Here is a 26,860-nt window from a genome sequence, read left to right as displayed (position 1 = left end):
GGTCTGTCTGGTGGTTCCTTCCCCTCCCCCCACCCGGCCTGACCTCTGTCCCAGGAGCACCTCTGCAGTCGTAGGGGTAAAAGCACGCGGGGTGTGAAATGTAAGCGCGCACTTTCACCCGCACGCATGGAGGCAGTCTTAACCCAGGGAAACCCCTGTGGAAATTGCCCTCCCTGCAAGTCAGTAAGTGGTTTCGGGTGCACTGTATTCCCGTCCTCGCAGGAAGGCCTGCATGCCCTGTGCTGTACTGTGTGGTTGTATAACTGTGCTTGAGCGTGGAAGAACAGGTTGGGTGCGGGGCGATCCTCCTCTGAAACATGTTGTCTTGTGAGTCACCTGACCATGCGTAGGTAGGGACTGAATGTGCTGAGGATTACCTCCCTCCGGGTGTCTGTGTGTGTGTATATATATAATATATATGCGTGTGTGCCATGTTTTCTGCGTAAACAATTTCCACAGTTCCATTATTCAACCCCCCCCCCCGACTCCCATAAAAGAGCTGGCTGCCCGTGAGCATGCTCAGTGTAAGGCGACGCAAATGAATTGAGCGGGTGGTGCTAGGACAGAAATCTGCACACACACACACACACACCCCCCCCCCCAGTAAGTGGCAGAGGGAAGCTCTTTCCTACAGTGCTCTGCCTGCATCCCTCCCCACCCCCCCATCACCCTGTATGTCTGAGAGATGTAGGGGTAGAAACGTGGAGCAGTGCAGGAGGGAGGACCTGTTTGTGCAGATATTTTCTGCTCTTGCTGCTGGGATCAGCTTTTTTTTTTTTATCGTTGCCACCTCAATTAATTCTTCCCACCCAAGAGCTTACAGGGCCGCATTTCTGCTCTTGGTGCTTTTTTTTTCTGCGGGTGCCCCGGAGAAAGTCTTCTGGATTACCTGGGTTTGGGACTTGAAATCCTGAAACCCAGGGCCACTCCTAAAGGACTCCCAGCTATGCTCCACCTTTTATACGTTCACACACATAAAAACAGCATGCTCTAAATATACATCCCCGCTATCCATGCATATATCACATACGTACGCTCACATACCCAATATTCTGTATGTGCATGTTTACAACATATAAGAACACAGGTAGATATAAAATACCATTAGGACAGGGCCATCCCGCACATGCAGTGTGGATTCATACCCGGTACGTCTGTGGGCACCGATACTTGCACCCCCCCCCCCCCCGCACACCACTTCCCCGGTTTCTGTGTGTCCGGCACAGGACCTAGGGCTGTCAGCCTCAGATGTAGTCACACAAGTTTGCTGTTTTGCCCCTCGCCGGCTGCTCAGGTGCCGGGATCTGGTTTATTCAGGCTGATTCCCTGCTCCCTGCAGAACACACTGTACACGGCTCATGTGTTACTGTACTTCTCAGAACTGGCTCTGCTCTCTGTCACGTGACTCTGTCCTTTTATTACTGAGAATCCTGCCAGCACCTCTGTCCTCTCGGCAGGAGGCAGGCTGCCTGCCCTCAGGGTAGGTCTCCAGCGCAGGGGAATCCAGGCCCCTACCCCCAGTCCCAGGAAGAGGGTGGGGTCAGTGAGAGGAGGTGCAGCTGGCCGGGGAGAAAGAAAGATAAAAGGCCTTGTTGATTTACAATCTTGCTGCTACCCCATTTTCTTCTTAGTGGCAAGATCAAAGAATCTTATCCTCAGTAGTCCTGGAGCACCCACACCCAATGAGAGCTTTTAACCAAGCTGCACAGGAAAATGGCCCTGAGATGCTGTTTCTTAGGTCTCCGTGTTGTGAACTTTGACAGGAATAGAAAAATTAGTGAATGAATTATAGAAGCTATTAGACATCAGAGAAGTTTGGGCAGAAAAGAATGTGGTTATTTTTAACCACAACGTGGACGGATGTGATTCTCAGCCCCTGTCGCAAAAGGTGGCAGACGGGCCTGGGGTCGGGGGCTGGAGCCTGTACCAGGGTTAGAGATCCCAGTGTCTGTATCAGGTAGAAGAGAGAAAGAGAAACCCTGGGGTCAATATCCAGGGAAGAAGGCTCATAAGCTGTGCCTGAGGAAGGTGAAGGGAGAAGATGCCTGGCAGGAGGAGAGCCCAGGACTGTATCTTATGGATAAAGAGGGTCCAAGTCTGTACCTTGGAGGGAGAGACGGCCTGCAGGATGGAGGCGCATTTCCTGGGAGAGACAGCCCAGGTTGGGGGAGAGGGCCCTTCGCTTGGGAGAGGAGTGAGCGTCTGGGGTCTGCATCTCTGTCTGCAGTGGTAATTGTCTGTGTCCTGCAGCATGACCTTGTGCTTGACCTAGCAGTGATGGGACTTGCAGTGAATGGAATGGATAAACCAGTGACAGGAGGAGAGTGAGACCTGCACCTGAATCTTGAGGCTGCGATCTCGCCTTGTGGTGTAACTTTGAGACTGTGACTTAGGCCTTGATTCACTAAGCAGGTTTCCCAATATACACAGATTGAGGAAAAAAATGAAGGGGCTAGAACACCCTGTAGGCAGTGGCATAGCAAGGCCTTAGGAGGACTCATGTTCACATAGTGAGCCCTCCAATCTCTCCTACTGCTCCACATTGTCCTCCTTCCTGCCTGACTCACCCTCCTCCCCGCTATCACCATCCATCCCTCACAATCTTTAGTAAATTCTTTCATCTGGTATACGTCTCTCCCTCCATTACGTTTATTCTCTCCGTTTTGCCTCACCCCCCCTTTCTCCTGTCTCTCCTTCCTTCCCCGTGCTTGCCCGCTCTCCATGTTCTTCCCCTTGCCTAGCTCGCCCAGGATAGCCAACTTACCACTAAGGACCATTCCTATACCATTGACCTTTTAACCTGTGGCGTTCAATTACCGCCAAACTGAAACCATCATGCTGATGAATGTAGAAAGTTATCCTAAATGACAGAGAAATATCGTAGCAGTGACTGGGATTCCTGGCAGGTTATCCACATCTGGGGCTTTTGTGTTCTTTTAAATGCGCGGCCTTGATGCACACTGGAGCCCGAGATTTAAACAGATCCCTTCCTTCGCCCCGGTACCTGTGCATAGCTAAAGCCCTGCAACCTCCTGCTGGGCGCTGGCATTGTAATGTAGCGCATTGATACAGTGGTTAGTTAAAGGCCCATTTGCAAGTTTTTCCTCTGTCTTGGTCTTTTATTCCAGGACTGCTTCTCATCTCTGCAGCCCTGCTGGATGTACACAGCGCAGTGCTGACACACGTACGAGGGACTTCCCTGCTCCGTGAATCTTACAGCCTCCTAAAAACGCACCTTCAAGATCTTGCTCTTCTTAATGCCCTTTCTCTTTTTTGTTTTTCTTGTTCCTTTCTCCTGCTTCTCTCATTTTCATCCTCGAGTATTCTTCATTCTTTTGTGTATTTTCTTTAAAATATGTTACATTTTTTCTTCTTTCTCCCATCCTTCCCTTCTCCTGCTTCTGCTCATAATCTCATCCTACTCACTCTCTCTCCCACTCTCCATCTTCTGCCCCATCTTGAACTGGGTGCAGGAACAGATCCAGTCAGTAGTTTGGGTTTATTTATTTTAAAAAATGTAGATACTGCACGATCCCATGTCCTAGGCTGCTCCCCCCCCCTCTCCCATCTCACCTACCTGGGTGGACGTACAGTGGCAAAGGAGGTGGGGCAATTTGGGAGCAATCAGTACCGGTGTGTTGTTGGTCCTGCTCTGCTGCCCGTCCTTGCGGCTTCTGCTTTCACATGGGATGGACTCCACGTGGCCACCCCAGGTATCCGCAGCCACTTATGTTGACCTCTGCATGGCTGCCACGGTTTCTGAGGCTTCAGCGACCACCTGGGATGGGCGCCACGTGGCTTCAGTTGGTGCATGGGATAAGCCGCACGTGACCACCCCAGGTTCCCACTTTTGACTTTGACTGCTACACCGATGGGCTTTGTGGACACCCCAGCATCTCCTCCTCTTGTGGCTCACGATGGTTCCTTGTTCATGCTCCATGCTGCTTGCTGAGGTGCTGGCAAGCACTATACTGAAAGACTCGGGGGGGGGGGGGGGGGGCTTCTTTTTAAGGGCCTAGGTGCCATGTCCCCTGTTACACCATTGATTCCAGGAAGAGTTTCCAGACCTCCGTGAAAACCCTCAAGAGCGGACATCAGAGAAAGTGATTCCTACAGATCCTATGAAGCTGTCACTGTACTCGGCAAAGTTCAGATTCCCTGATCTTGTTTGAGGTTTTGTAGCAGAAGGAGACCTAAGTTAATTGCTTGGTCACACAGAGGTAGATACTCAGAGCCACTTAGCCGGGAAGTTTTGACTTATCCATCTAAGTGGCGGGGGATGAATATCTGCCCAGGATTAACGGCCACTACTTAGCTGGTTAACTAGATATATATATAACTCTAGCAGTGCCATAAACCTGTCCTAAACTTATCCTGCTAGCTTTCAGACAGCCGAGTATATTCAGCAGTGCAGCCAATACGCTGAAAATCCCAGCTAAGTTAGCCAACTAGCTCAGCCGGAGAGCGGCTGAATACGGACCTTGCAGTGAATAGCTAGGGGGCATTCGCAGCACTAGGCTCTTCTTAATTTCTCTCTCTCTCTCCAGACATGGTTTAATTCGGTGCCAAACATTGTTCATCGGAGCTGTGACGGTGACACGTGGCCTCGGTGCTAGCCCAGTGGCCAGCCTGCCAGCCTTGGGAGCCAGAAGCCAGCTTGCCTGCCTGTCTGCAGAGTGCCGCTCTTGGCAGCTCCTTCTCGTGGGAGGGAGGGAGGCAGACACGGGGTGTGGCACTGACGGGTCGTTCCTCTCAGTCCTCCTCGGCTTACCCCTGGCCTTGCGGGGAGGCGCAGGAAAGGTAGGCTGGCTGGGATCTTCCCTCCTCCCACCTGGCCGAGTGTCCCCGCGGCGTCAGCACCTCCTCCGACCCTTTCTGGTGCCAGCTTGGGAGCCTGCTGCTTCCCCACCTGCGCAGGGACCGTAGGACGGCAGCAGAGCCACCTGGCAGGCAGAAGACCCTGACAGCCCTGCCATCTGCACGCAGAGGAGATCCCGGGCAGCACCCGCGCGCGGGTGTCGTTTGACTAAAGCAAGCTTTCAAACCCTCCCTCCCAGGAGCAAACAAGCTCAGCAGCAAGGGTCTGAACAGCCGGTGACTGGAGCCCCTCCCTGGCGCCTTTCCCGGGTCGTTTTTTTTTGGTTTAGCGTGGAAGTTGTGACCTGCCCCTTCAGGCCTGTCCCAGAATGCGGAATTCCTACACAATCACCCTGCCCCAGGCTCTTCCCGTCTCCCAGCTCCCCATCTTCAGCAAGCAGCTGCAAAAGGAAAACTCGGTGTCGGGGTCCCTGCTCCTCTCCACGTTCCTCGAGTTCCTGCTCAATAAGGCAAAGGTAAGAGGGCAGAGGGTGTGCGCCTTGTGGAAGGATAAGGAAACGTAAGCCTGGGGATGTGCATGTGGTAGGAGAAGGTAGGGCGTGATGATAATAATAATTATGGTTAAGCGGGGTGTGGGGGCATACGTGTGTGTGGCAAGAGGGCTCGGCCTGTGATGCCAGGAGAGCTTGGGGTCAGGGCACACCCGTACAGACTTCTTGACAGCTCAACGTGTGGTTTAAATCTTTAGGGGATACTTGAAGGCAGTGGGGAAAATGCTTTGTACATTTAAATGCTCTGCTCTCTGTGACCTTTATGAAAGATGCTGGCTTCTGATTTGCCTCTTCTTTTTCTCTCTCTCTCTCTCTCTGTTGAATCCATGCTCCGTTTCCTGCGCTTTACTTTCATACATTAAGACACTCTTGTGCCCCAGTCTTCGGTTATATGACTCTGAATCCTAGCACCCACACCAAACTTTCAGGATGTATTGGGGAGGGAAACGAGGACAAATGGTTGATTTTTTTTTTTGGGGGGGGGGAGGGGGATCCTCGCATGTTCCATGCCACAGAAAATAGGCCTCCTTTTTCCTGTAAACGTGGATGGATAAACCTCCAGTGCCGTAAACACTCACAACGCTAATTTTTGGGATCGGTCGCTCTGAACATTGCTGAGATTCGTTTGAGGAAGCCATAGAGCGAAAGCATTGAAGAGGGGTAATAAACTAGGGATCTCCTGTGCCTCCTGGGGTGCAGAGAGGCAGCTGGATCCAGCCTCCTGCAGCTCTGACGGTCAGCAGCCTTCCTTCATAAACCTTATTAACAGCTGGAGTTTGGGATAAGTGCTCCCTCTGTGTTCTCTCTTAGGGTGGGATGTACTAACCTTTTTTTTCTCATAGATACAGAAGGGGAGTAAAATCCTAGTAAATCAGGCCCATAATTCCACCAGGGAACGTAGAGCAGGAGCAGTGAGGGGCAAGGACACAAGAGCCACGGAAGAGATAATGACTGGGCATAACTGGGCACCACTGTGAAGAAGCTTACGCTCCCAGGGCACTGCCATGAGGAAGGTCACACTCCCCGCCATGGCTAAGCTTACTTATGTTGCCAGAGCAGTGATTAGGGCGCTGTGGTGAGGAAGCTCTTACTGCAAAAGTTCCTCTGAATGGGGCAAGCTTCTGGAGGGCCTAGGTGACAGCGTTGCTGTGAGGAAGCTCACAATCCTGGATGAGCAGCAGGGCACTACTGGGAGAAGCCCATGGGATAACCGAGTGGGCACTGTTGTAAGGAAACTCGCCTCGTGAGAACCCCCAGCAGTCACTGAGAAGATGATAGGAGCAAAAGGCGCATGTCTGGGCATTAATGAATGTTCTCCTCTCCCTCCCTCCCTCCTGGGAGTGTGCCAGGGCTGGATCTGGATCAGAGAAATGCACACAATAGAAAGGCAGTGGCAGGCACTCACTTTATCTACTTCTTATCAATAGTGCGGTTATAGCTTTTTATGGCATCACTAGAGACGAGGGCAGCACTGGTTCTTACACCATATTCCAGTCTCTGCCGTTTCCAGTGTGCATGGGGTGGGTGGGGAGAGAGTAGACTGATTATATGGTGGTGAGAGATAAGGTGTGTGTGGCAGGAGTGGGGGAGGCAGGGTAAAATGTGTATGTGGAGGGGGACTTGCCCATAATTTTGAGGGCCAGGATGTCTCCAGGGGAGGGAAGAAGGTGTATGTGTATGGAGAAGGGACTAGATGGATGTGGGGGATAAGGTGTATGTGCGTTTTGGAGATGGGGAGCAGGGTTATTTCAAGGTCATTCTTGCTTGTTTTCATGAGCTGACGACAGCTGACGCACAAAGTCTGCTTGTGCCTGAATAGCAGTCCCTCTGTTACTTTGCATAGAGTCCCAAAATCAGTCTCGGGGCAATGCCTTGTAGAGGATAAGCCTGCTACAGAGTACTGAGACAGCGGAAACTGAAATCCAGGCTGCCGCGGATGGGAGGAAGGCCACCCTGCCAGAATCCTAACTACAGCTGGCCAGGGGCACTGCTAGGAGGGAACTCGCTGCTGAACAGGGCCGGCGAGAGGCGTTAGGCGAAGTAGGCGGCCGCCTAGGGCACCGGAAGTGGGCAGGACGCCGCGGTCGATGTGAGGGCATGCCTGGCGCGATACGTTGCATTAGCGAGACCGCGGAGAGAGAGAGAGATCACGCGGTAGGATGACGTCGCCGCCAAGGGCGGCTGAACATCCTTGCACCGGCACCGCCGCTGAAGCCACGGGTGGCACGGAGAAGTGGCACTACTGGTGGGCAGTGATGGGGTGGGCCCCCCGTTAGGATCTGTTTGCTTCCCTCCTTCCAAGCAAACCCGGATTGGTCCCTGTTGGAGACAGAGTGATGGCTCAAATGGGTCATTAATCTGACCCAATTGTTGCATTTCTTATGTTCCTATGAAGCTCATATTACTGGAGTTTTATTGCTGGCACTGACGGGGGCACTGTTGAGAGGAAGCTTACGCTGCTGGAGACATTGGTGACACTGAAAGGGCATTGCTGAGAGGAAACTCACTGCTGGAGACAGAGAGGCTTGTGGCACTCTGCATTGTCCAGCCTTGAAAGATTGTCCAAACTGGGGTTATTTATGTTAGAATAAAGACATTTACAAAGGGATGTAGTAACACAATGCAAATATATCCAGGGACCCTTACAGGCATCTTCTAAGAAATGTTTTTACCAAATACACTTTTTTTTTTTTTTTAAAGCAGGAGGTTTAAATCTGCCTGGACCATTGTGTCCCCAGTGGGACTGGATGGCAAGGTGTTAACTGGCCCCACCCCCACCCATATTGTATAGGTTCTCAGCGGAAGGGCTCTGAGCGTGATTTTAGATAAAACCGGCATTCTTTCTCTACCATTAAGGGGCAATAAATAGATCTCACCACTTTCACTAAGTGTGGTGGCGATGATTAGGGATACGTGCTGAGGAAAAGTGCTAGTCCTGTGATTCTGAGCCCCTCACTGGGTGGGGTTGAGAAAAGGGTTGTGGTTTTTTTGTGTTTTTTTTTTTTTTTTTTACAACTGCAGAACCGAGTGCAGATGCAAAGTGTAGAGAGAGAGAGAGCTGTTAGGCCATCGGAAGAAGATTGGACTGGATGGACCTTTGGTCTTTCAAACTTGCCAGATAATAGTAACTCTCTAACTGCTTGGGGATGGGGGAGAAGGGAGCAGCCGGGAGGAAACTCTCGCTGCTGAGAAATAGTGAAACTGTTCCTGCTTCATGAAATAAAGGGAAAAGGGGGAGAGAAGGAGCAGGTAGAGGGGTAAGGGTGAGAGAGAGAGAGAAAGTGTGTGTGTGTGTGTTTCACACGCGCCTGAGAATTACAGAGAAACCCTCAAGTAATTACCGCAGACTTTGAACCCAGAGCCTGAACCTTTCCCCAGAATCTGCCAGCCCTCAAGGAACAGCAGCATGAGAGCGAGGAGGGGAGGGAGAAACACTCCTGATGCCCTTGGTGGGGAGAGGGCATATCTGTTCTTGAGAATAGTGCCACATGGGGAGGGCAGTCTTCCAAGGCATTTGCCCGGATAAAATGGTCTGACTGGAAACTGACACTGTCAGATGTGACGGAGAGTGCATGCAAGTTCCATAGGGCACCTCCGGTTACATTGCAAAGAGGCATTCCTGTTGGCTGTTTAGGTCAGGGGAGTCAAATAGCGCACACACAGGAATGATTTCTCAATTGTACGTGCATTGTTTTGACCCCCACTTGGCTACCAGTGCAAATAGGTGCAAAGTGTGTGCTGGACTGCATAAATTGCACGTGCTAAAAACACTTCTTAGTTTGCAGTTGCAGGAGCTACGTGAACATTTCCATCTGAGGGAACAGACAGGGACTGAGGCAGCACACACACACAGCCTTCGGGCCTGAGCAGGGAGAAAGCCGCTCCCTTCAAGGGACTTTTAGTTTCTGTAGGGATGTGCACACACAAAAAAAAAAAAGTTTGCTTTTTTGTTTTTGGGTTTTTCTTTTCGTTTTGTTTTAAGTTAATTTTGCTTTGTTTACTATAAACAAAATGAACATAAAATGAAAAGAAAAACACAGAAGAAAAAAAACAAGAAACATTCCTCTGAACCCCACCCTCCAGCGCAGAGGAAATAAAAAAAAAAAAAAACCCAAACAAACCGGGCCTTCACCCTCCACTCCCTTCTCACAGGTAGTAATTTGCCCCGTCCGTGCGATTGTGGCAAGCCAGATGGGGCAGGAGCTATCCCCAGTCATTTCTGCCCCTCCGGGTCCTGGTTTCAGAATGGCACCAGCTGGCATTATTGTGTTGTACGAAGATTGGGGCGGGCGGGCGGACTGCGTTTTGTGGCTTTTGGTGGGCGGAGGCTTTTGTTGACTTTATGAAACAAGACAACCGGGGGGAACCTTCAATTTTGGTGGTGGCTGTTTTTGGTTTGTTTTCAACCAGAATGCAAGTTGTTGGGTTTTTTTCTTTTATGTCATGTTTCTCATTTCATTTGAAAATGAATGCACTACCCACCCACCCCCATATTTCAGAGCTGATGGTCTGTCTTGCTTTTCTTTTGCAGTACTCCAAGACTGTTCACGGCCTCACGGGCCTCCGTAACCTAGGCAATACAGTAAGTTTGATGGGGGCCACATCTGTATGGGTCAAGAAAGGGTCTTGAAAGAGGATGACTTATCCGTGGGACGTTTTCTGGGAGTAAGGGAAGTATGATAGTCCGTGTTCTACTGAGTGAATTCGTTTTCAGGACAGGGCAGAAAAAGTTGTTTTGGGGGTTTTTATTTAATAACTTTTAGCTTTTTCATTGAGGTAGCTCTGCAAAGCACAGTCTAAACAATGCTAAAAATGTTCATACACAAATGCAGGAAACATTTGTCCAACAGCAGTGACGCTGCCAATGAAAGTAAAAAAAAAAAAAAAGGATGTTCCTGAAGTAAGAGCAATATATATAATGGCTCTGTAAATGAGAAGGCGAAATACCCAACTGCCATTATAGCCTTAAAATTAAAGTCAATAAAAAAAAAGTTATGATACTTTTTGACCTTTATTTGTATATATTCAAGTGAACAAATGCACTGTTTGAGGAAGGGGCATATAGAAGTGCAATATAACACACATTTATCTTTAAAATCAAGAAAAGGCCACTAGACTTCCAAATATTTCTGAGTACATTTTTGTCCAACATGGATCTGTGCAATTTTGAAACCCCTACAGGGAACTTGCAGGCTTGTTGGGCCTGCAAGCTGATTTTCCAAGGAAAACGCCCAGCACTTGCTTTTCAAAGTCTGCACCATAAACACAGCCCCTTATGATTTCAAAAATGAGATCCCAGCGCGTTGTCTGCCGGCCCCTTTGCAGCACTGGTAAAAACACCTGTGCTACAAATCAGCACAAGTACTTCTACCTGCCTAGGAGGAGAGCAGTTATCAGTCCCTGATTTTTACCTGGGCACCTGCTTAGCTGTCAAGCAAAATCTTCTGAAAAAAGCTCATCTGTTTGGTTGCTGGCATTTTCCCATCCTATCCTAGATTACATTCAGGCCAGTGCTTCTCCGGCGCGAGTGACTGCGGAAGCACGCCTCGTAGCCATGCGCAATGGAGAGATTAATGGAACTCTTTAGTAGACCAGAAAAACTTTTTTTTTTTTAAGAGAACAATTCTCAAAGCGTTTTACCCCATGTTAATCACTTGTCGGAAAATTTACCTCCCTCGATGCAGTTAAATGGCTGCACGGCATTCCACAGGGTGTGTGCTTCTAGCCACAGTGAGACGAGCCATTTGGGCGGGGTGTAGGTCTAGAGGAGTACAGACACACGTGCAGGGGGCATTTTCAGATCTTTTTGCGGACTTTTCCAGCAAAGGTCTACCTGCAGAGAAAGCAGGCGCCAGTGAGCGCATGCATTTTGTAGCTGTGGCAAGTGCTGTTCTGTTCTTTGACTTATTACGTGCCTTCCTGCGAGAACAGTACCTAAAGCAAGTTACAATAAACCGAATACATACAAAGGGAAAATACGTGCACAAAGCATAATCCCTAAAAGGTAGTTTTGCAAGCAGGCATCCTGGATAAGATAACACTCTAATTTTGAAATACTGGTGTGCAGCGCACTGTCATATATAAGGAAGGAGGAAGCCTGGCAGTTGAGGATAGCTACAGACTCACCAGCACACTGTTGTGGTTCATTGACATAAGAATGCTTAAAGCCACTAGCTGTAGAGAAAAGTTTTTTATTAAATGCTATTCAGTAATATAAATCTGAGCACCCACATCAACACATAGTACATTAATAGTCATGCTAAGATGCACAGATACACCGGAACGCACGAGCACTCATACGCACGCCTGTTGGCTCATCAGCACGCGTGTTGGTCTTGTGGCTCGACCTCACACGCCCTGCATCCCTCCCCATCTGAGTGACAGTGGTTTTGCCTTTTCTGTTTTCTAGTGCTTTATGAATTCAATCCTGCAGTGCCTGAGTAACACCAAAGAATTGAGGGAATACTCTCTGCAGGGCTTGTACAGCCGGGATCTGAGCAGTGCTCGACGCACCAACACTGCTCTTATGGAAGGTAAGGAATGCCGGGGGGGGGGTGGGGCTGGGAATGGGAGCCCAGTGTAACCTGTTGCCTTACTGAAGGAACAGAAGGTTGCCCCCTAGAAGAGAGTTTTCACTCTTTATCCACAGAGAAGGATAGCAAAAAAAAAAAAAAAAAAGGTATGAGTTAAAAAAAAATGGTGGGGAGAAGAGGAGCTATATCTGGCACCATGCTGTGGTCCAGAGAGGCGTGAGCAGTCTGTTTATTGCATGGCCGCACGATTGTTTTCCACTCTTGCAGACTCATGCACATTCATATTCTGACTTGTACACACACTCGCACACGCTCAGATCTTAACCTCTTCTATACTCACGAGCACTATTGCCTCACACATTTCATCCTTAGAGAGCAAAAATAAGAATCCTGCCGCAGCAAAAATTAAGAATCCTGCCGCAGCAAAAATTAAGAATCCTGCCGCAGCAAAAATTAAGAATCCTGCCGCAGCAAATGCCGAGACCTTAGCTGTAGAGTGAACACCCCCGACCTCTCTTATAACTCCTGCTCTCTTTGTTTCGCTTTCCAGCATTTGCACAGTTGATACAAACCATGTGGACGTCTTCGGCCAATGAGGTGGTGAGTCCATCGGAATTCAAGACCCAGATCCAGAAGTATGCTCCCCGCTTTGTGGGCTACAAGTGAGTAACGGAGAGACCATTTGTGAAAGAGCAGGGGTTGCTGGTGGGAGTCTGTGCTATTGATCATTATTTCTGTATTCATGCCCGTTCCCACACCATTTCACACTCCTCGTTCCCCCTTTCTTTCTCATTCCACTCTTTCTTCTCTCCTTCTGTCACCTTCCCTCTCTCTGTTCCTCTCACTCACCCTCCCTGTTTTGTCCCTCTGTTTTGTTTTTGGGTTTTTTTTTCACGCTCCCTTTATTTCCTTCTTCCCACAGTCAGCAAGATGCCCAGGAGTTCCTACGCTTTCTCCTGGATGGGCTTCACAATGAGGTGAATCGTGTCACAGTGCGGCCCAAAGCCCCTTCCAGCGACCTCGATCTTCTCCCGTAAGTGTCGGAGGCAGAGAAGTGCATGCTGGGAGGCGACGGACTCTTTCTTCTCATTCAGTGTCATAACTTCAGGGCTTTCTGTGTAACGGCAGTTGCATTTTAGCTGGAATTTCTTTAGCATTAGCATGCCCTTGTTTTGTTTTGATTAAAAATGAAGATTTTTGAGCAAAGAAAAGGATTTTTGGAAAAATAGTATCTTCTGCTTCCTGCTTTTCTTTTAATGAAAACAGCAGCCAGTCCAGAAGCAGCTGTTGTGCCCACAGTCATTCAGAAAAATACCTGTACCACAAGTACTCTTAGACTGGCTGTAACAGAAGTGAAAGGGTCCCATTTGCTGTGTACTGTGCTTCCCATGAGTACATGCCCCATGTGCAGTAGCAGGGAAGGGTTTCTGTTGCTGTGTATAGTGTTTCCCAAGAGAACATACCCTGTATGCAGGAGGAGGGAAGGAGTCCCATTTGCTGTATATGGTGCTTCCCATGGATGTATGCCCTGTGTGCAGGAGGCGAGAAGGGTTTCTGTTTGCTGTGTATAGTGCTTCCCAAGAGAACATACCCTGTGTGCAGGAGGAGGGAAGGGGTCCCATTTGCTCTGCGTGATGTTCTCCATGGGTGCATGCCCTGTGTCAGAAGGGAAAGGTGAAGGCTCCCAAACTGCCACGAGATAAGCTGCCTTGTCTGTCTCCAGCACAGGATGCTGGGGCTTAAGGTGAAAGGGTATTGATGAGCTCCTTATCCTTCCACAGGGACACTGAAAAGGGAAGGCAGATGTGGCAGAAATATTTGGAAAGGGAAGACAGCAAGATTGTGGGTAAGTTGCTAGGTGTAAGAAACTGTAGCGGGGGTAGTTTGTTTGTTTATTTTATGTTTGAGATCCACCATTCTATCAGTGTCAGAATTCTCTACAATACCAAGAGTTACTGGGTTTGAAATGTAATATCAGGGGGATATCATTGCGCAGCCTTCATTGTGTGCTTTTCGGTAGTTTCTGGAGTTTTGTGGTCTCCCTCACCTATGCGCTATACCCTTACCTGCGCTCTCCCTCACCTCTGCTTTCCCTCCTACCCCTGTATTCAGTGTTCTGTGTCTGCCCTCGGCTGCGCTCGTGGGTGGAAAAATCCCAGGCGCTTGGGTGCCTAAAATTGGTTCCTGGCACCTGCTGGGCAGTAGGGAAGGGGGGAAAATGTGAACAAGGAAGGGAAGGGAGGGGGTGGCTGGAGTGGAGGGGAAGAGAGAAATTGGACTGATGCGTGAGGAGGAAAAGAAAGCAAAATAAAACAACAAAACCCTCAAAAATAGACCCAAAAGTGTACATTTAAAAAAAAAAAAGGCTTCCCCCCCCCCCCCCCCCCCCCCCCCCCCCCCCCCCCGGTTCCTAATGATATATTTTTGGCTGGTCCCTAAGTTTTCTAAATACTTTTCCATTACTGTGTGCTCGGCACTCGGCCTCTCTTTCACAAGTGCTTCTCTTTCTGCCTCTAATTTTCTGGCTGCATCTCTGTGTTCACTTCTGTACCTTGCCTTCACTTGTGCTGCGCCCCATTACAGCTGTACTCGTCCCTCTGCCTCTCTCTCTCCCACCTGCGTTCTGCCCCCTCATCCCCGCTCACCTCTCTGTTTTTTTACTGCCATTCCCAGATCTCTTTGTTGGCCAGCTGAAGAGCTCACTGACGTGCAGCGAGTGCAGTTACTGCTCCACGGTCTTCGACCCCTTCTGGGACTTGTCACTGCCTATCGCCAAGGTACGTGTCTCTCTCTCTCTCTCTCTCTCTCTCTCTCTCTCTGCATCCCTTCACTTCTCTCCCTCAGACTCGTACCCGGTTGCCCCGTGTAGAATTACTGATGGTGTCTCTCCCTTCTGTACAGAAGGGGCATTCCGAAGTGTCCCTCATGGACTGCATGAGACTGTTTACCAAAGAAGACATCTTGGATGGAGACGAGAAGCCAGTAAGTGTCAGCCAAGGACAACAAAAAAAAAAATCACAGAGCTTCTGCCGGCATTACTGCAGCATTAGTCTCACCTATGTTTAGTCTCGCACATACACACAATTGCTCAGTCATCTTCAGTCACAGAAACTCACATACCAAATATATTGAAATTCTATCACATGTATTGTTGTACGCACACACACACCACACACATATATATATATATACTGTATATACAATCACACATCCATGCTTAGAAACGCACATAAACATGCAATTTTGCACATATTTATGCAGTTCAGATCCAAGAAACTATATTGGCATGGCAATGTACATGCATGTCACCATAAAAGGGATACGTTTTCAAAGATTTAGGCACCTTTTACACAGGAAAAAATGGAGTTCCTGGTCATATCCCTCCCAGCAGATGGAGGCAGAGAAAAAGACTTTGAGGCACTGCTACAAAACAGAGAGTGCCACCTGCAGTCCCTCAGTATTTCTGTCTCCAGCAGATGGTAGAGGTGCAACCCTGCAGTCTGGAGTTTCAAAAAATAAAGAAGAAAGAGAAGAAGAATTAGCTCCCCTAGGTGTTAGGTGACTTCATGGGCCATCCCTCGGGTAGAGCCAGGTGAGCCGGGGGGGTTTGTTATCCCTGGCGGTCTCGACCCGAAGCATCCAGAGGGTTGAAAGCCAGGGGTTCTGATTTCCTCAGCTCTTCTGTGGTCCCATCACTGGTGCCTGCCAGTGGACACAGGGAAGTGCCCTCCTTTTTCTTTCCTTGGCTGTATCTTTAAAAAAAAAAAAAAAAGTGTACTATGCAGCCGAGAGCTAGGAAAGCAGCAGCGTGGTGTGAAGGAGCAATACCGCTGGTGTACAGGCTGCAAGAGCTGTTGCAGGAGGGTGAGCTGGGGGCATACGCTTTTGTCTGCCTGAGGTGGGAAAGCGAGTGTGTGAGGGCCGATGCTGACTGCGCAGCTGAGTGCATGTGACTGCATGGCACAGGCTGCTGACTGCAGGAAGGTTTGTAAGACCTGCAGAGAGAGTGGATTGCGTCTCTCTGCAGGTATGCTGTGTACCGTTTGTGTTGCTGGGGATGAGGGGACCCCTGTGGATTCTTCATCCCAGAGGGTCGCCCGATCTTCATACGTTGGAGGATTCTGCAGGAACGGCGGACATTTTGTCACCATGTGCTCGCAAGCATGCAGCTTCCAGAGAGGCTGGGGATTCTCCTCCTCCTCTGAGGCCAATGGTACAGGAAGTCCCTGGTGATCGGGACAGCAAGGGAGAACAGACTGAAGAGGTGGTCAGCGGGGATGCTAGTGACTCGGAGCACTTTTCTACAGACATTGTCCTTCTACTCAACAAGTCGTGTTTAGCCAAAAAGGGGGTAGGAGGTAAGTGGCAGCTGCCCCAGAAGTCTCTACTTCTGGCTAAGAGGCATGAAGAGTGGCCTCAGGGAAAGCCTGGAGGAATTCTCCGTCTCCTGGGTCTTGGGAAGTTCTTAGAGAGAGGATGTGGAGTCCTCTACAGATTCCAATGAGAAAGGGGATCAAGGAGCTTCTGGAGCTGATCCCAGATGACCCAACAATTGATCCAGTTGATGATCAGAGGGCATCTGTTCCAGATGGCACGAGTCATCTGGAACAGATGACTCGTGTTGTGTGCTGGTCTTCCGGATTCCCCCCCAATGTAGAGGGGCTTGAGTACATCCCACTGGTCTTGACTGTTCTGGGGTATGATCAGGAAACGAACATTTTCGTTCTTGGAATACCTCAAAAGCCCGTAAGCATAACTTGGAAAGACCCGAAGGTTATCTGATTGTAAATAATGCAAATAGGTAGTTCACCTTGTTTGGTTGAAGGTTTTCAGTTCCTTGTGGGATGTGACGGCTTCGGATCAGGGAATCCAACCTGGTTCCTGCTCGCATTGAACGGGGGCGTTCAATTTGTGTGGCTGGGTAGTCATCTTGGCTTGGGTACAGGTCAATACTGAGGACTGCAGGTGGCACTCTCGGTTATGTAGCAGTGTCTCAAAGTTTGTTTTTTTTTCTCTGCCTCCATCTGCTGGTAGGGATGCAGAACCCTCTTGTTTGGACTGATCTGTGGTATTCCAGGAATGAAAATTAGCAGGTAAGAACCAATTTTCCTTTAGCCCATGCAAATCAGCCATATCCAGGTAACTGGATTTTCAGCCTCTAAAAGTGTGCATGTACTTTGATAACACATAAGATAATAGGGGGTGTTCAAGGGATGTTTTGAAGACAACTTTGGAATCTACATACATACATCTTAATTGCTTTTTTTCTTTTAAAGTATGATTAGAGTGAGCATGCCGTAATGTGCCAAAGCTATGCCATTGTTTTGGAATGGATAAGGGTACGCACAGTACTTCTAGCCACTTAACAACCCAATGTTTCTAAAAATCAGCTGGGTTTGTGCAGGCTGAAATCTACATGAGTAACGTTGCAGTTAGGTGTCCTGTTGAAAGTTTTTATCCCAGACTGGTAAAAGGAAAGAATTGTCATGGATGGCAAAGGAATCAGAAAGGCAACACCTTGTGATGATTCTTTCTTGCTCTTTTCCTTTTTTTTTTTCCAGACGTGCTGTCGCTGTAAGGTTCGGAGGAAATGTACAAAGAAGTTCACCATCCAGAAGTTCCCAAAGATCCTTGTACTTCATATCCTATGCATTTCTTTATGCCTTAGAGCAGGGGTGCGCAAAAAAGTGTGTGGGTGGGTGGGGGAGGACAGCACCACGAAAGAGCTTCCAGGAGGCAGCAAATGTCGAACCGTGGGTGGGGAAGGTGCATGAAGCCACCGGTGGAACCTCATCCCACCGGCAGCTAAAATACAGAGAGAGAGAGAGGCCATGCAGCTGCCAGAGAGAGAGAGAGAGAGGCCGTGCAGCTGCCACTGGCGGCTGAGCAGAGAAGGACACCCCATCTGTGCAGGCCCGCAATGCACGAGATCAGCAAGGAGGACGTGCTAGACCCGCCAATTTTTAATATCACGGGGAGGCAGCAGAACGGGCTTCAGTACCAGAAAAAGCTCCTTCCCAACAGCCATGCGGCGGCGGTGACAGCGGCAGCAGGATTGAGAGAGGCTCAGAGGTTGCCGGCAAAACAAAGAGATAGGGCCTGCCTTCGGTGTGTGTATGTGTATGAATTGGAGCTTGTGTGTGTGTGTGAATATGAATGAGTGCCTGCCTGGGGGTCTGTGTGTGTGTGTGTGAGACTGAATGGATGCCTGCTTGGGGGGGGGGGGGTGTATGTGAGAGAATGGGTGCCTGCCTGAGATCTGCCTGTGTCTATGTATGTGTGAGAATGAATGAGTGCCTGCCTGGGGGTCTGTGTGGGTGAGAGCCTGTGTGTGTGTATGAGGGAATCTGGGGGGTAAGAGCTTTTGTGTGCATCGGGGAAGAGAGGGACTTAGAGCCTGTGTATGAGAGTGTATGGGTATGTATGAGAGCATGTATGTATGTGTGAGTGAGAATGAACATGCGAGTTGAGCAAGAGGGGATAAAGTTTGGGTGTCCCCCTAGCCCCCTAATCCTTGACAATCTCAGGGTGACTGGGAATCATGTACCCAGGTATGGACAGCACGGGCTTTTTTATCCTCATTAGTTGTAATTATTGGGTGTTTGATGTGTCTGCTGTTCTGAAATATTTTATTGGTGCTTGGGAATTTAAAAAAAAAATGTATATGACTTTAATAGACGATCTATTCGTCAGTAGTTTTGAAATGTTTATTTTATTAGTATGATTCTACTATTATAATTGATGCTTTATGTTTCTTGATTTTATTGCTTTATGAGGAATGGTGATTCTGATTTTCTATTGTTACACAGTAGACAGAGTCTGGCTTCTTGGAGTTTCCATTTCAGTTTTTGTCTGCATATTGCTGGTTCAGCTGGTTCTGCATTTACTTACCTACTCGTATACTGTGTCATTGGATTATATAGATGGATGGATATCGTGAGAGGCTGTTTAAAAAAAAAAAATGCCCATTCCAAGTTTTAGGTTCCTTAAATGTGGGGGAATTTTTAGCAACTTAACATTTTGGCTGACAGTTTCCCTAGAAACTAGGGATCTACATTTTAGCCCTGTACTTCATTCCCCTAAATTAAGTGCCTAGCACTGAAAATCAGCTCTAGATATCTAACTTTTTTCCTCCACCCTAACTTCATTCTCTTAATTGTCTAGTGAAAATAAGCTCAAACGGGCCAATTCAGTAAAAGGTGCGGGAGAGCTGGCGCTCCGTGTTGAGCGCCCGCTCTCCCGACACACGCCCAGGCACCTCTCCTGGGCGTGCGATTCTCTATTCAAATTAGGAGTAGCACTAATAAGGAGGCGCTAGGGGCAATAGCGCGTCCCTAGCACCTCCTTATTAGCAGTAGAGGCGGCTGTCAGCGGGTGCGACATCCGACGCTCAATTTTACCAGCATCGGTTTTCGAGCCCGCTGACAGCAACGAATTAGGGAAACGAATGCTGGCAAAAAATGAGCGTCCGTTTTTCTAACCCGCTCACCGGCACACCGCTCTGTATCGGCCTGAAAGTTAGGTGCCAGAATCCTTTAAAATCGACCCCTTTGTCAATATATGGATGGCTACTATGGATGGATGGACACCTGTAATAACAGTGGTTGTTCTCCTGCGATTGTTTAACACCAAAACCTGATTCTTTTGGAAAAGCAAGCACTATAATCTGTTTTATATTGAGAGTATTCTAGATATTTATTGGGTGTTCTGCGTATAATTATTTCACTGGATGGATAGATAGATGCAGTAGATATATCGATACATGGATACTATGGATACGGTGCATGGGCGGATGCTTTCTTGCAGATTTGTGAATGGATGGGTACGTTACATAAATGTCTCTTTCTTGTGCCCTGCTGTCCCTCTGTTCTTCGCTCATATCTCTTCCTCTGGTCCCTCTCTTTCCCTTTATCCATCATTTTCGGACTTTTCCCTGTGTTCCTCTGTTACCAGCTCCCAGCTCATCCCTGCATCGCTCTCTCCTCAGCTAACTGCTTTTCTGTCTGTCCCCGACTCCTAGCTGTCTTCTCCGTTTCTCTGTCTTCGTTCTCCCTTGCATCCCACCGTCCTTGGTCCCAGGCTGTCCCGTGCGTGTCCTTAGCTGCCGGTTCCTGTCTGTAGCCCTCTGATTCCAGCTCTGCCTTGTGTCCTCCTCTCCTTTTCTCCCTCTGTCTCAGGGTCATCCCTGACTCCTGGCATTTTGCTGCATCACGGGCTTTCCTTGACTCCAGTCTTTTCCAGATCTGAAAAGGTTCTCTGAGGCCAGAATCCGAACTAGTAAACTCTCCACCTTTGTGAACTTCCCCCTGAAGGACCTGGAACTGAGGGAGTTCTCCTCGGATGGCAGTGGTGAGTTTCTACCTGAGGCAGGGGCCGGATTTTAGATTCGGACGCCCATGGGCAGAACGTTATGGCATTGCCCTTTGAAGCCGGGCCGACGCGTGGCTCTAAAGCAGGCAGAAGCGGGCTCCGCTTTGGCCTGGATTTTTTGGCGCCATCAAAATTTGGCGTCCCAAGCAGCTGCTTATATTGCCTGCGCCTAAATCCTGGCCCGGTCTGGGGGGGCAGGTTAAGGGAGAGGAAAGGGTGGTTGGTGGAGGGCTGATGTTCACATTGGGCCGGATTTTAAAAAAAGGTTACGCACGCCGGGCCTATTGTAAAAAGGCCCGGCTTTACTAAAGGGGCGGTCCGGGGGGCGGGGCCAGAGGCCTCTGACACAGCGGCCATTGCTGCTGTATCGAAGGATCGCGCGCCAGCAGGCGCAAAAGGTAAAATAAAAATTTAGGGGGAGGAAAGGTTAGGGGAAGGGGTGGGAAGGTCAGGTTAGGGGGAAGGGAAGTTCCCTTCCAGGCCGCTCCGATTTCAATTGGGTGTACGTGTGCGTGTGCCGGGTAGCGCGCGCACCTTTTTAAAATCTACCCCATTGCTTTTAACCAAATGGAACCTTGGGGAAGTAGCTAAGGATTTGCACGTGACACGGAGCGCGGCGCTCACCCTGGCTCCGCTCTCGGCGCGTGCTTTCACGTTGGCCATCTCTGTTTGCTCTTCCCCCCCCCAGCCCATGCTGTCTACAATCTCTATGCGGTCTCCAATCACTCTGGCACAACTATGGGTGGACATTACACGGCATACTGCAGGAACTCCCTGACTGGCGAGTGGCACATGTTCAACGACTCGCGGTAAGGAGGGAACGCTGCCGGCGTGCCTCTGCCTGCTCCCTTTCCTGCACTCTGCCTTACTAAGCCTCTCTCTCCTTTTCCCTGTGATACTTCTCACCTAGGAGTCTGTCTCCCTTTCTCCCTAACTGTTTCTTTCTCTCCCTGGATAAACTGTCTTCACAAATCTCTCTCTCCTGTACGACTGCATGTCCCCCACTAATCTGTCTCTCCCTATAACCTTTCCATCTGAAGTGGAACATTTTTTTTTCTACTTTTCTTAATACAAAGCATCACAACCTACAAAGATTGCTTCAGGATCAATATGGCTGCTATAATTCTCTCCTCCCAGCCTCCCTCTCTCTCTCTCTCCTTTTAAGCGTCTCTTTTCCGTTCTCCTCCTCACAAGCTTCAAACGTTTCCTCTCCCCCTCCTCCTTCCCTGCCAGATCGCTTACCTTATAACTCGCCCGCTTTCCGCCTTCACCTGAAATGATTTTGCACCCCCACCCTCGCAGCTCTTTCCTCCGCTTTTGCCTCCCCCCCCCTGACTGCCTCTCCTTTCCTTCCTCTCCTCAGAGTGACCCCCATGGCCTCCAGCCAGGTGCGGAGCAGCGATGCCTACGTGCTCTTCTACGAACTCTCCAGTCCGTCCTCTCGCATGTAGCGCTCCCTTCTTGAGCAGCCAAAAAAACGCGACACTCAACAAATTAAGAAGCAACAGTGAGCCAGAGAAGAACAGTAGAGACAGCGCCGTACCTCTCGGGGGAACTGATAAAAACTTCAGTGCAAAAGAAAGAAGAGAGACAGATAAGAAAGAAGTTTCTCATAAAAAACCACCAGAAACAATGGGGAAACACAGAGCCCAGAACCTCTCAAGTCATTTATACTAGGGTGGGGGAGGACATTTGAAGTTTGTGTGAGTGTGAGTGTGTGTGTGAGTGTGAGTGTGAGTGTATGTGTGCGCCTGTGCCTGTGTGCGTGAGCTTGTGTGTGAAATAAACAGCACCAGCATTCTGGGGGGGTCTTCCTTCCATTTCCTAAGCCAGAGAAGGGGATTTGGTGAATGGGCAGGGGGGGGGGGCCTCGCGTACTCCACTGACGCCGCAGGTGGGCTGCAGCTGATGCAGAGGAGAGACTGAAAAAAAAAGTGCACGGCTGCCTCCTGGAGCATTACCTGTGGTCTCGCTGTCTGGCAGTGCAAACTGGCTGCAGGTGCTGCTGATGCAGGGCAGAAAGGGCTTCCAAATATAATAATAATGTTTAATAATATCCTTCAGCTCCGAAGAACACATGAAGGTTAACTCTGTGATAGTTTTTTTTTTATAATGCATAAGTATTATTAATAACTGCAAGTTTGTGTGTGTGTGTGTGTATGTATGTATGTATATATCTATATATCCATATGTATATATAGATATGTATGTATATATCTCTATATAGATATGTATGTATATCTATCTATCTATATATAAATACAGAGTATATAGAGGAGGATATGTGTGTGTATATACACACATATCAGAAGAGCACCAGAGGTGAAAACAGAATTATTTCTAAATGATTTTTTATTTAAGGACAGGCTGACAGTAGGACTCGAACACAGCATATTCTTGCATGTTACTGACTGCTATCGGTAGCCTTACAGGAACCTCTTGTGTGTTGGTGACTGCGACTGTTACAGGAATTTCCTGCACGTTTGTGACTGTTCTCGGCGGCCTTACTGCGACTTATAGGAATTTCCATGTCCTGGAATGTAGTTTTATTCTAAGATCTTGTGCCTTGAAATTTTGATTGAAAGAATGATGAACCAGGCATTAGTAATATCTGATGCATGTCCCCCATCTCTCCTTTGTCTGCCCTGTGAGTTTGTCCCCCCGCTCCTGTCTCTGTGTCTGTCCTTTTCCCCCTTCCTACTGATCTCTTTTCCACTTTTCTCAGGATTGTGTGCGGATTGGAAGCCTGGGTGGTGATGGCCTGATTTACAAAGTTAATGGGTTGCCGAGGGTGGAGGAGAAACCTAGTCCATTGGGGTCCCGATGGGGTTGAATGAAATCCTTGCGCTCGCTAATTCTAGGCAGGAGTAGTGGGAGAAACTGAGAAGCCTCAGTAGGGCTGCTACCTCATTTTAAAGTCTAGTTACCAAGGGATATTGGGCCCTTATGAAAAGGTATTTCTGGCACCTGTTTAAGCCCATTTGTAGCTCCAAAGCTCTGATCACAAGCACCTCCAGGGAAAACTGAGAGCTAAATCTGTGAAACTGGGACATTGCTCTTCCGCCGCCTCCGCCCCTCTCATACATACAGGATGTTACAGAGACAGCTGAGCACGCTCCACTTCAGATGCAGTAGGTCCTTGCTGAGGGCTCCAGAGGGTAAAATATTGTCTGTTTGGGACCTGCAGCCTAATAAAATGCTGTGCACAGCACACTCAAGACTTACAGTGAATGCTTGTTTACTGTGTAAGCAAGACGGTATGTGATCTTTGTAAAGTGTACAGTAGGCGCTCTGCACAATTCAGAGCCTGATGTCTGCAGAGCCTGATGTATACATTATGGCCTTCGGATCCTGGAGGCTGTTTGTGCTATGCAGCACTACATATGCTTATTAGAAACATTGAAAACATGCTGCTTCCTGTGGTTATTCTTCTGTGCTCAGTTAAACTTCGTGTTTTCAGCTTTCTGTACTCGTTCAGTCACTACAAATGTTTCAAAAATATGACCTACCTGCCATGCTTATCATTATTGTGAATTTTGGCACAGAAAGCACCCCCCTTAGTGTTGCCTTGCACTGCAGCAGCTCCCCTAATACTGCCCTGAAAGGACAACACCCGCAGCACTATAGTGCTGCCCCTAGCACTTCATCTAGTAAGGCCTTGCAGTAATGGCACTGGAAATAGCATCTCCAGCACTGTGGCACCTGTCCTAGTACTTACAATTAGAGGAAGAGCACCTCCAGCACTATAGTGCATCCACCACTATTACCCTGCAGAGTCAGATCTGGAAGAACAGAACCACAGCGCCGTATCGGCTGCTGCCCTGCAGTGTCAGCACTGCAGGAAGAGCGCCTCCGACACTGCAGCCCCTAGCCTCAGATTCAGGTCCATTGCAAGGAGGGAGACTGCCCAGTGTGTCAAGCCAGGGGATGGAGGGCACTGTGCTGCCCTTTTAAGTCAGTCTACACGGGGCAGTTAAAAGCAACTCATGTCCTTGATGCTTTTGTCCAACGTCTGCCCCCACCTAATACTGCCCTGTTGTGACAGCAATCCCGTCACCACAGCACATGTCCTTTACTGTCTTGCAACGTTATTACTGGAATGATAGCACTTTTTTTTGGCAGTGCAGCAACTTACCTAGTAATACTCTGCAGCGTCGCCATTGGAAGAACGGTGCCTTCAGCAGCTCTTTTAGCACTGTCCTGCAGTGTCTGCACTGGAAGGACGTCTCCTGCACTGTAGTACCTACTGCTCTGCAGCATCAGCATTGTAAGGACTGCTGTACCTCACCTGATACTGCCCCACAGTGTCAGCCCTAAAAGGGCAGCACAGTGCCTTCCCTGGTTTTGCCCTATGCCAGTGGCTTTCATTTCCAGTCCTCAAGGATTGCAGTTTTTCATGAGAGAGATTTCCATGCACACTGTCTTAATTGCATGCAGGACTTCTTGGGTATTACAAGAGAGACTGGAAATAATATGCCCCCGCAATTCATTTTAGGTGTGGGGGGGGAGGGGGCGTCTCTTCCAGTTTCTGCTATGATAAGGGACTTGGGTGTGTGCCTGGGCACAGAATTTTCTTTTCGGCCTCAGCTGTAGGCAGTTGCAAGAACAGGGTTTTGTGGTGCTTGCAATATGCGTTAGACAGGAACGAATTTAGGACCCTTATGTAAGTGTTCATATTCTCTGCTCTAGACTACTGTAATGCTTTATATATCCGAAGCAGAAAGCCTGTGAGGGAGTCAGTTGGACTGTTAGATGATCAAGGGGTTAAAGGGGCACTTAGAGAAGATAAGGCCATCGCGGAAAGATTAAATGATTTCTTTGCTTCGGTGTTTACTGAAGAGGATGTTGGGGAGGTACCCGTAATGGAGAAGGTTTTCATGGGCAATGATTCAGATGGACTGAATCAAATCACGGTGAACCTAGAAGATGTGGTAGGCCTGATTGACAAACTGAAGAGTAGTAAATCACCTGGACCAGATGGTATACACCCCAGAGTTCTGAAGGAACTAAAAAATGAAATTTCAGACCTATTAGTAAAAATTTGTAACTTATCATTAAAATCATCCATTGTACCTGAAGACTGGAGGATAGCAAATGTAACCCCAATATTTAAAAAGGGCTCCAGGGGCGATCTGGGAAACTACAGACCGGTTAGCCTGACTTCAGTGCCAGGAAAAATAGTGGAAAGTGTTCTAAACATCAAAATCACAGAACATATAGAAAGACATGGTTTAATGGAACAAAGTCAGCATAGCTTTACCCAGGGCAAGTCTTGCCTCACAAATCTGCTTCACTTTTTTGAAGGAGTTAATAAACATGTGGATAAAAGTGAACCGGTAGATATAGTATACTTGGATTTTCAGAAGGCGTTTGACAAAGTTCCTCATGAGAGGCTTCTAGGAAAAGTAAAAAGTCATGGGATAGGTGGCAATGTCCTTTCGTGGATTGCAAACTGGCTAAAAGACAGGAAACAGAGAGTAGGATTAAATGGGCAATTTTCTCAGTGGAAGGGAGTGGACAGTGGAGTGCCTCAGGGATCTGTATTGGGACCCTTACTTTTCAATATATTTATAAATGATCTGGAAAGAAATACGATGAGTGAGATAATCAAATTTGCAAATGACACAAAATTGTTCAGAGTAGTTAAATCACAAGCAGATTGTGATAAATTGCAGGAAGACCTTGTGATACTGGAAAATTGGGCATCCAAATGGCAGATGAAATTTAATATGGATAAGTGCAAGGTGATGCATATAGGGAAAAATAACCCATGCTATTATTACACAGTTGGGTTCCATATTAGGTGCTACAACCCAAGAAAGAGATCTAGGTGTCATAGTGGATAACACATTGAAATCGTCAGTACAGTGTGCTGCGGCAGTCAAAAAAGCAAACAATGTTGGGAATTATTAGAAAGGAATGGTGAATAAAACGGAAAATGTCATAATGCCTCTGTATCGCTCCATGGTGAGACCGCACCTTGAATACTGTGTACAATTCTGGTCGCCGCATCTCAAAAAAGATATAATTGCAATGGAGGTCAGAGAAGGGCTACCAAAATGATAAGGGGAATGGAACAGCTCCCCTATGAGGAAAGACTAAAGAGGTTAGGACTTTTCAGCTTGGAGAAGAGATGACTGAGGGGGGATATGATAGAGGTGTTTAAAATCATGAGAGGTCTAGAACGGGTAGATGTGAATCGGTTATTTACTCTTTCGGATAGTAGAAAGACTAGGGGACACTCCATGAAGTTAGCATGTGGCACATTTAAAACTAATCGGAGAAAGTTCTTTTTTACTCAACACACAATTAAACTCTGGAATTTGTTGCCAGAGGATGTGGTTAGTGCAGTTAGTATAGCTGTGTTTAAAAAAGGATTGGATAAGTTCTTGGAGGAGAAGTCCATTACCTGCTATTACGTTCACTTAGAGAATAGCCACTGCCATTAGCAATGGTAACATGGAATAGACTTAGTTTTTGGGTACTTGCCAGGTTCTTATGGCCTGGATTGGCCACTGTTGGAAACAGGATGCTGGGCTTGATGGACCCTTGGTCTGACCCAGTATGGCATTTTCTTATGTTCTTATG

General features: G+C 48.3%; 1 protein-coding gene across 6 annotated transcripts in view; it reads left to right on the top strand.

Moving 5' to 3' along the window:
* The window catches only part of USP2 (ubiquitin specific peptidase 2), a 40,412-nt gene extending 16,732 nt beyond the window's left edge, over positions 1-23,680 (top strand). For 5 of the 6 annotated variants that reach the window (XM_029572872.1, XM_029572874.1, XM_029572870.1 and 2 more), the window contains 11 exons: positions 9,901-9,951; positions 11,779-11,902; positions 12,453-12,564; positions 12,825-12,935; positions 13,684-13,748; positions 14,576-14,679; positions 14,804-14,884; positions 17,464-17,542; positions 20,144-20,251; positions 20,961-21,081; positions 21,636-23,680. In XM_029572872.1, coding sequence (XP_029428732.1) covers positions 9,901-9,951; positions 11,779-11,902; positions 12,453-12,564; positions 12,825-12,935; positions 13,684-13,748; positions 14,576-14,679; positions 14,804-14,884; positions 17,464-17,542; positions 20,144-20,251; positions 20,961-21,081; positions 21,636-21,723 — 1,044 coding nt within the window. In that variant the 3' untranslated portion in view covers positions 21,724-23,680. Of the gene's footprint in view, positions 1-4,040; positions 5,334-9,900; positions 9,952-11,778; positions 11,903-12,452; positions 12,565-12,824; positions 12,936-13,683; positions 13,749-14,575; positions 14,680-14,803; positions 14,885-17,463; positions 17,543-20,143; positions 20,252-20,960; positions 21,082-21,635 lie in introns of those variants that run through there. The other variant, XM_029572876.1, reaches the window with a different exon arrangement.
* Positions 23,681-26,860: the final 3,180 nt, after the last annotated feature.

This window comes from Rhinatrema bivittatum, chromosome 12 (assembly GCF_901001135.1).
Source record: "Rhinatrema bivittatum chromosome 12, aRhiBiv1.1, whole genome shotgun sequence".
Lineage (NCBI taxonomy): Eukaryota > Metazoa > Chordata > Amphibia > Gymnophiona > Rhinatrematidae > Rhinatrema > Rhinatrema bivittatum.
This window is presented reverse-complemented; position numbering and strand designations above follow the sequence as displayed.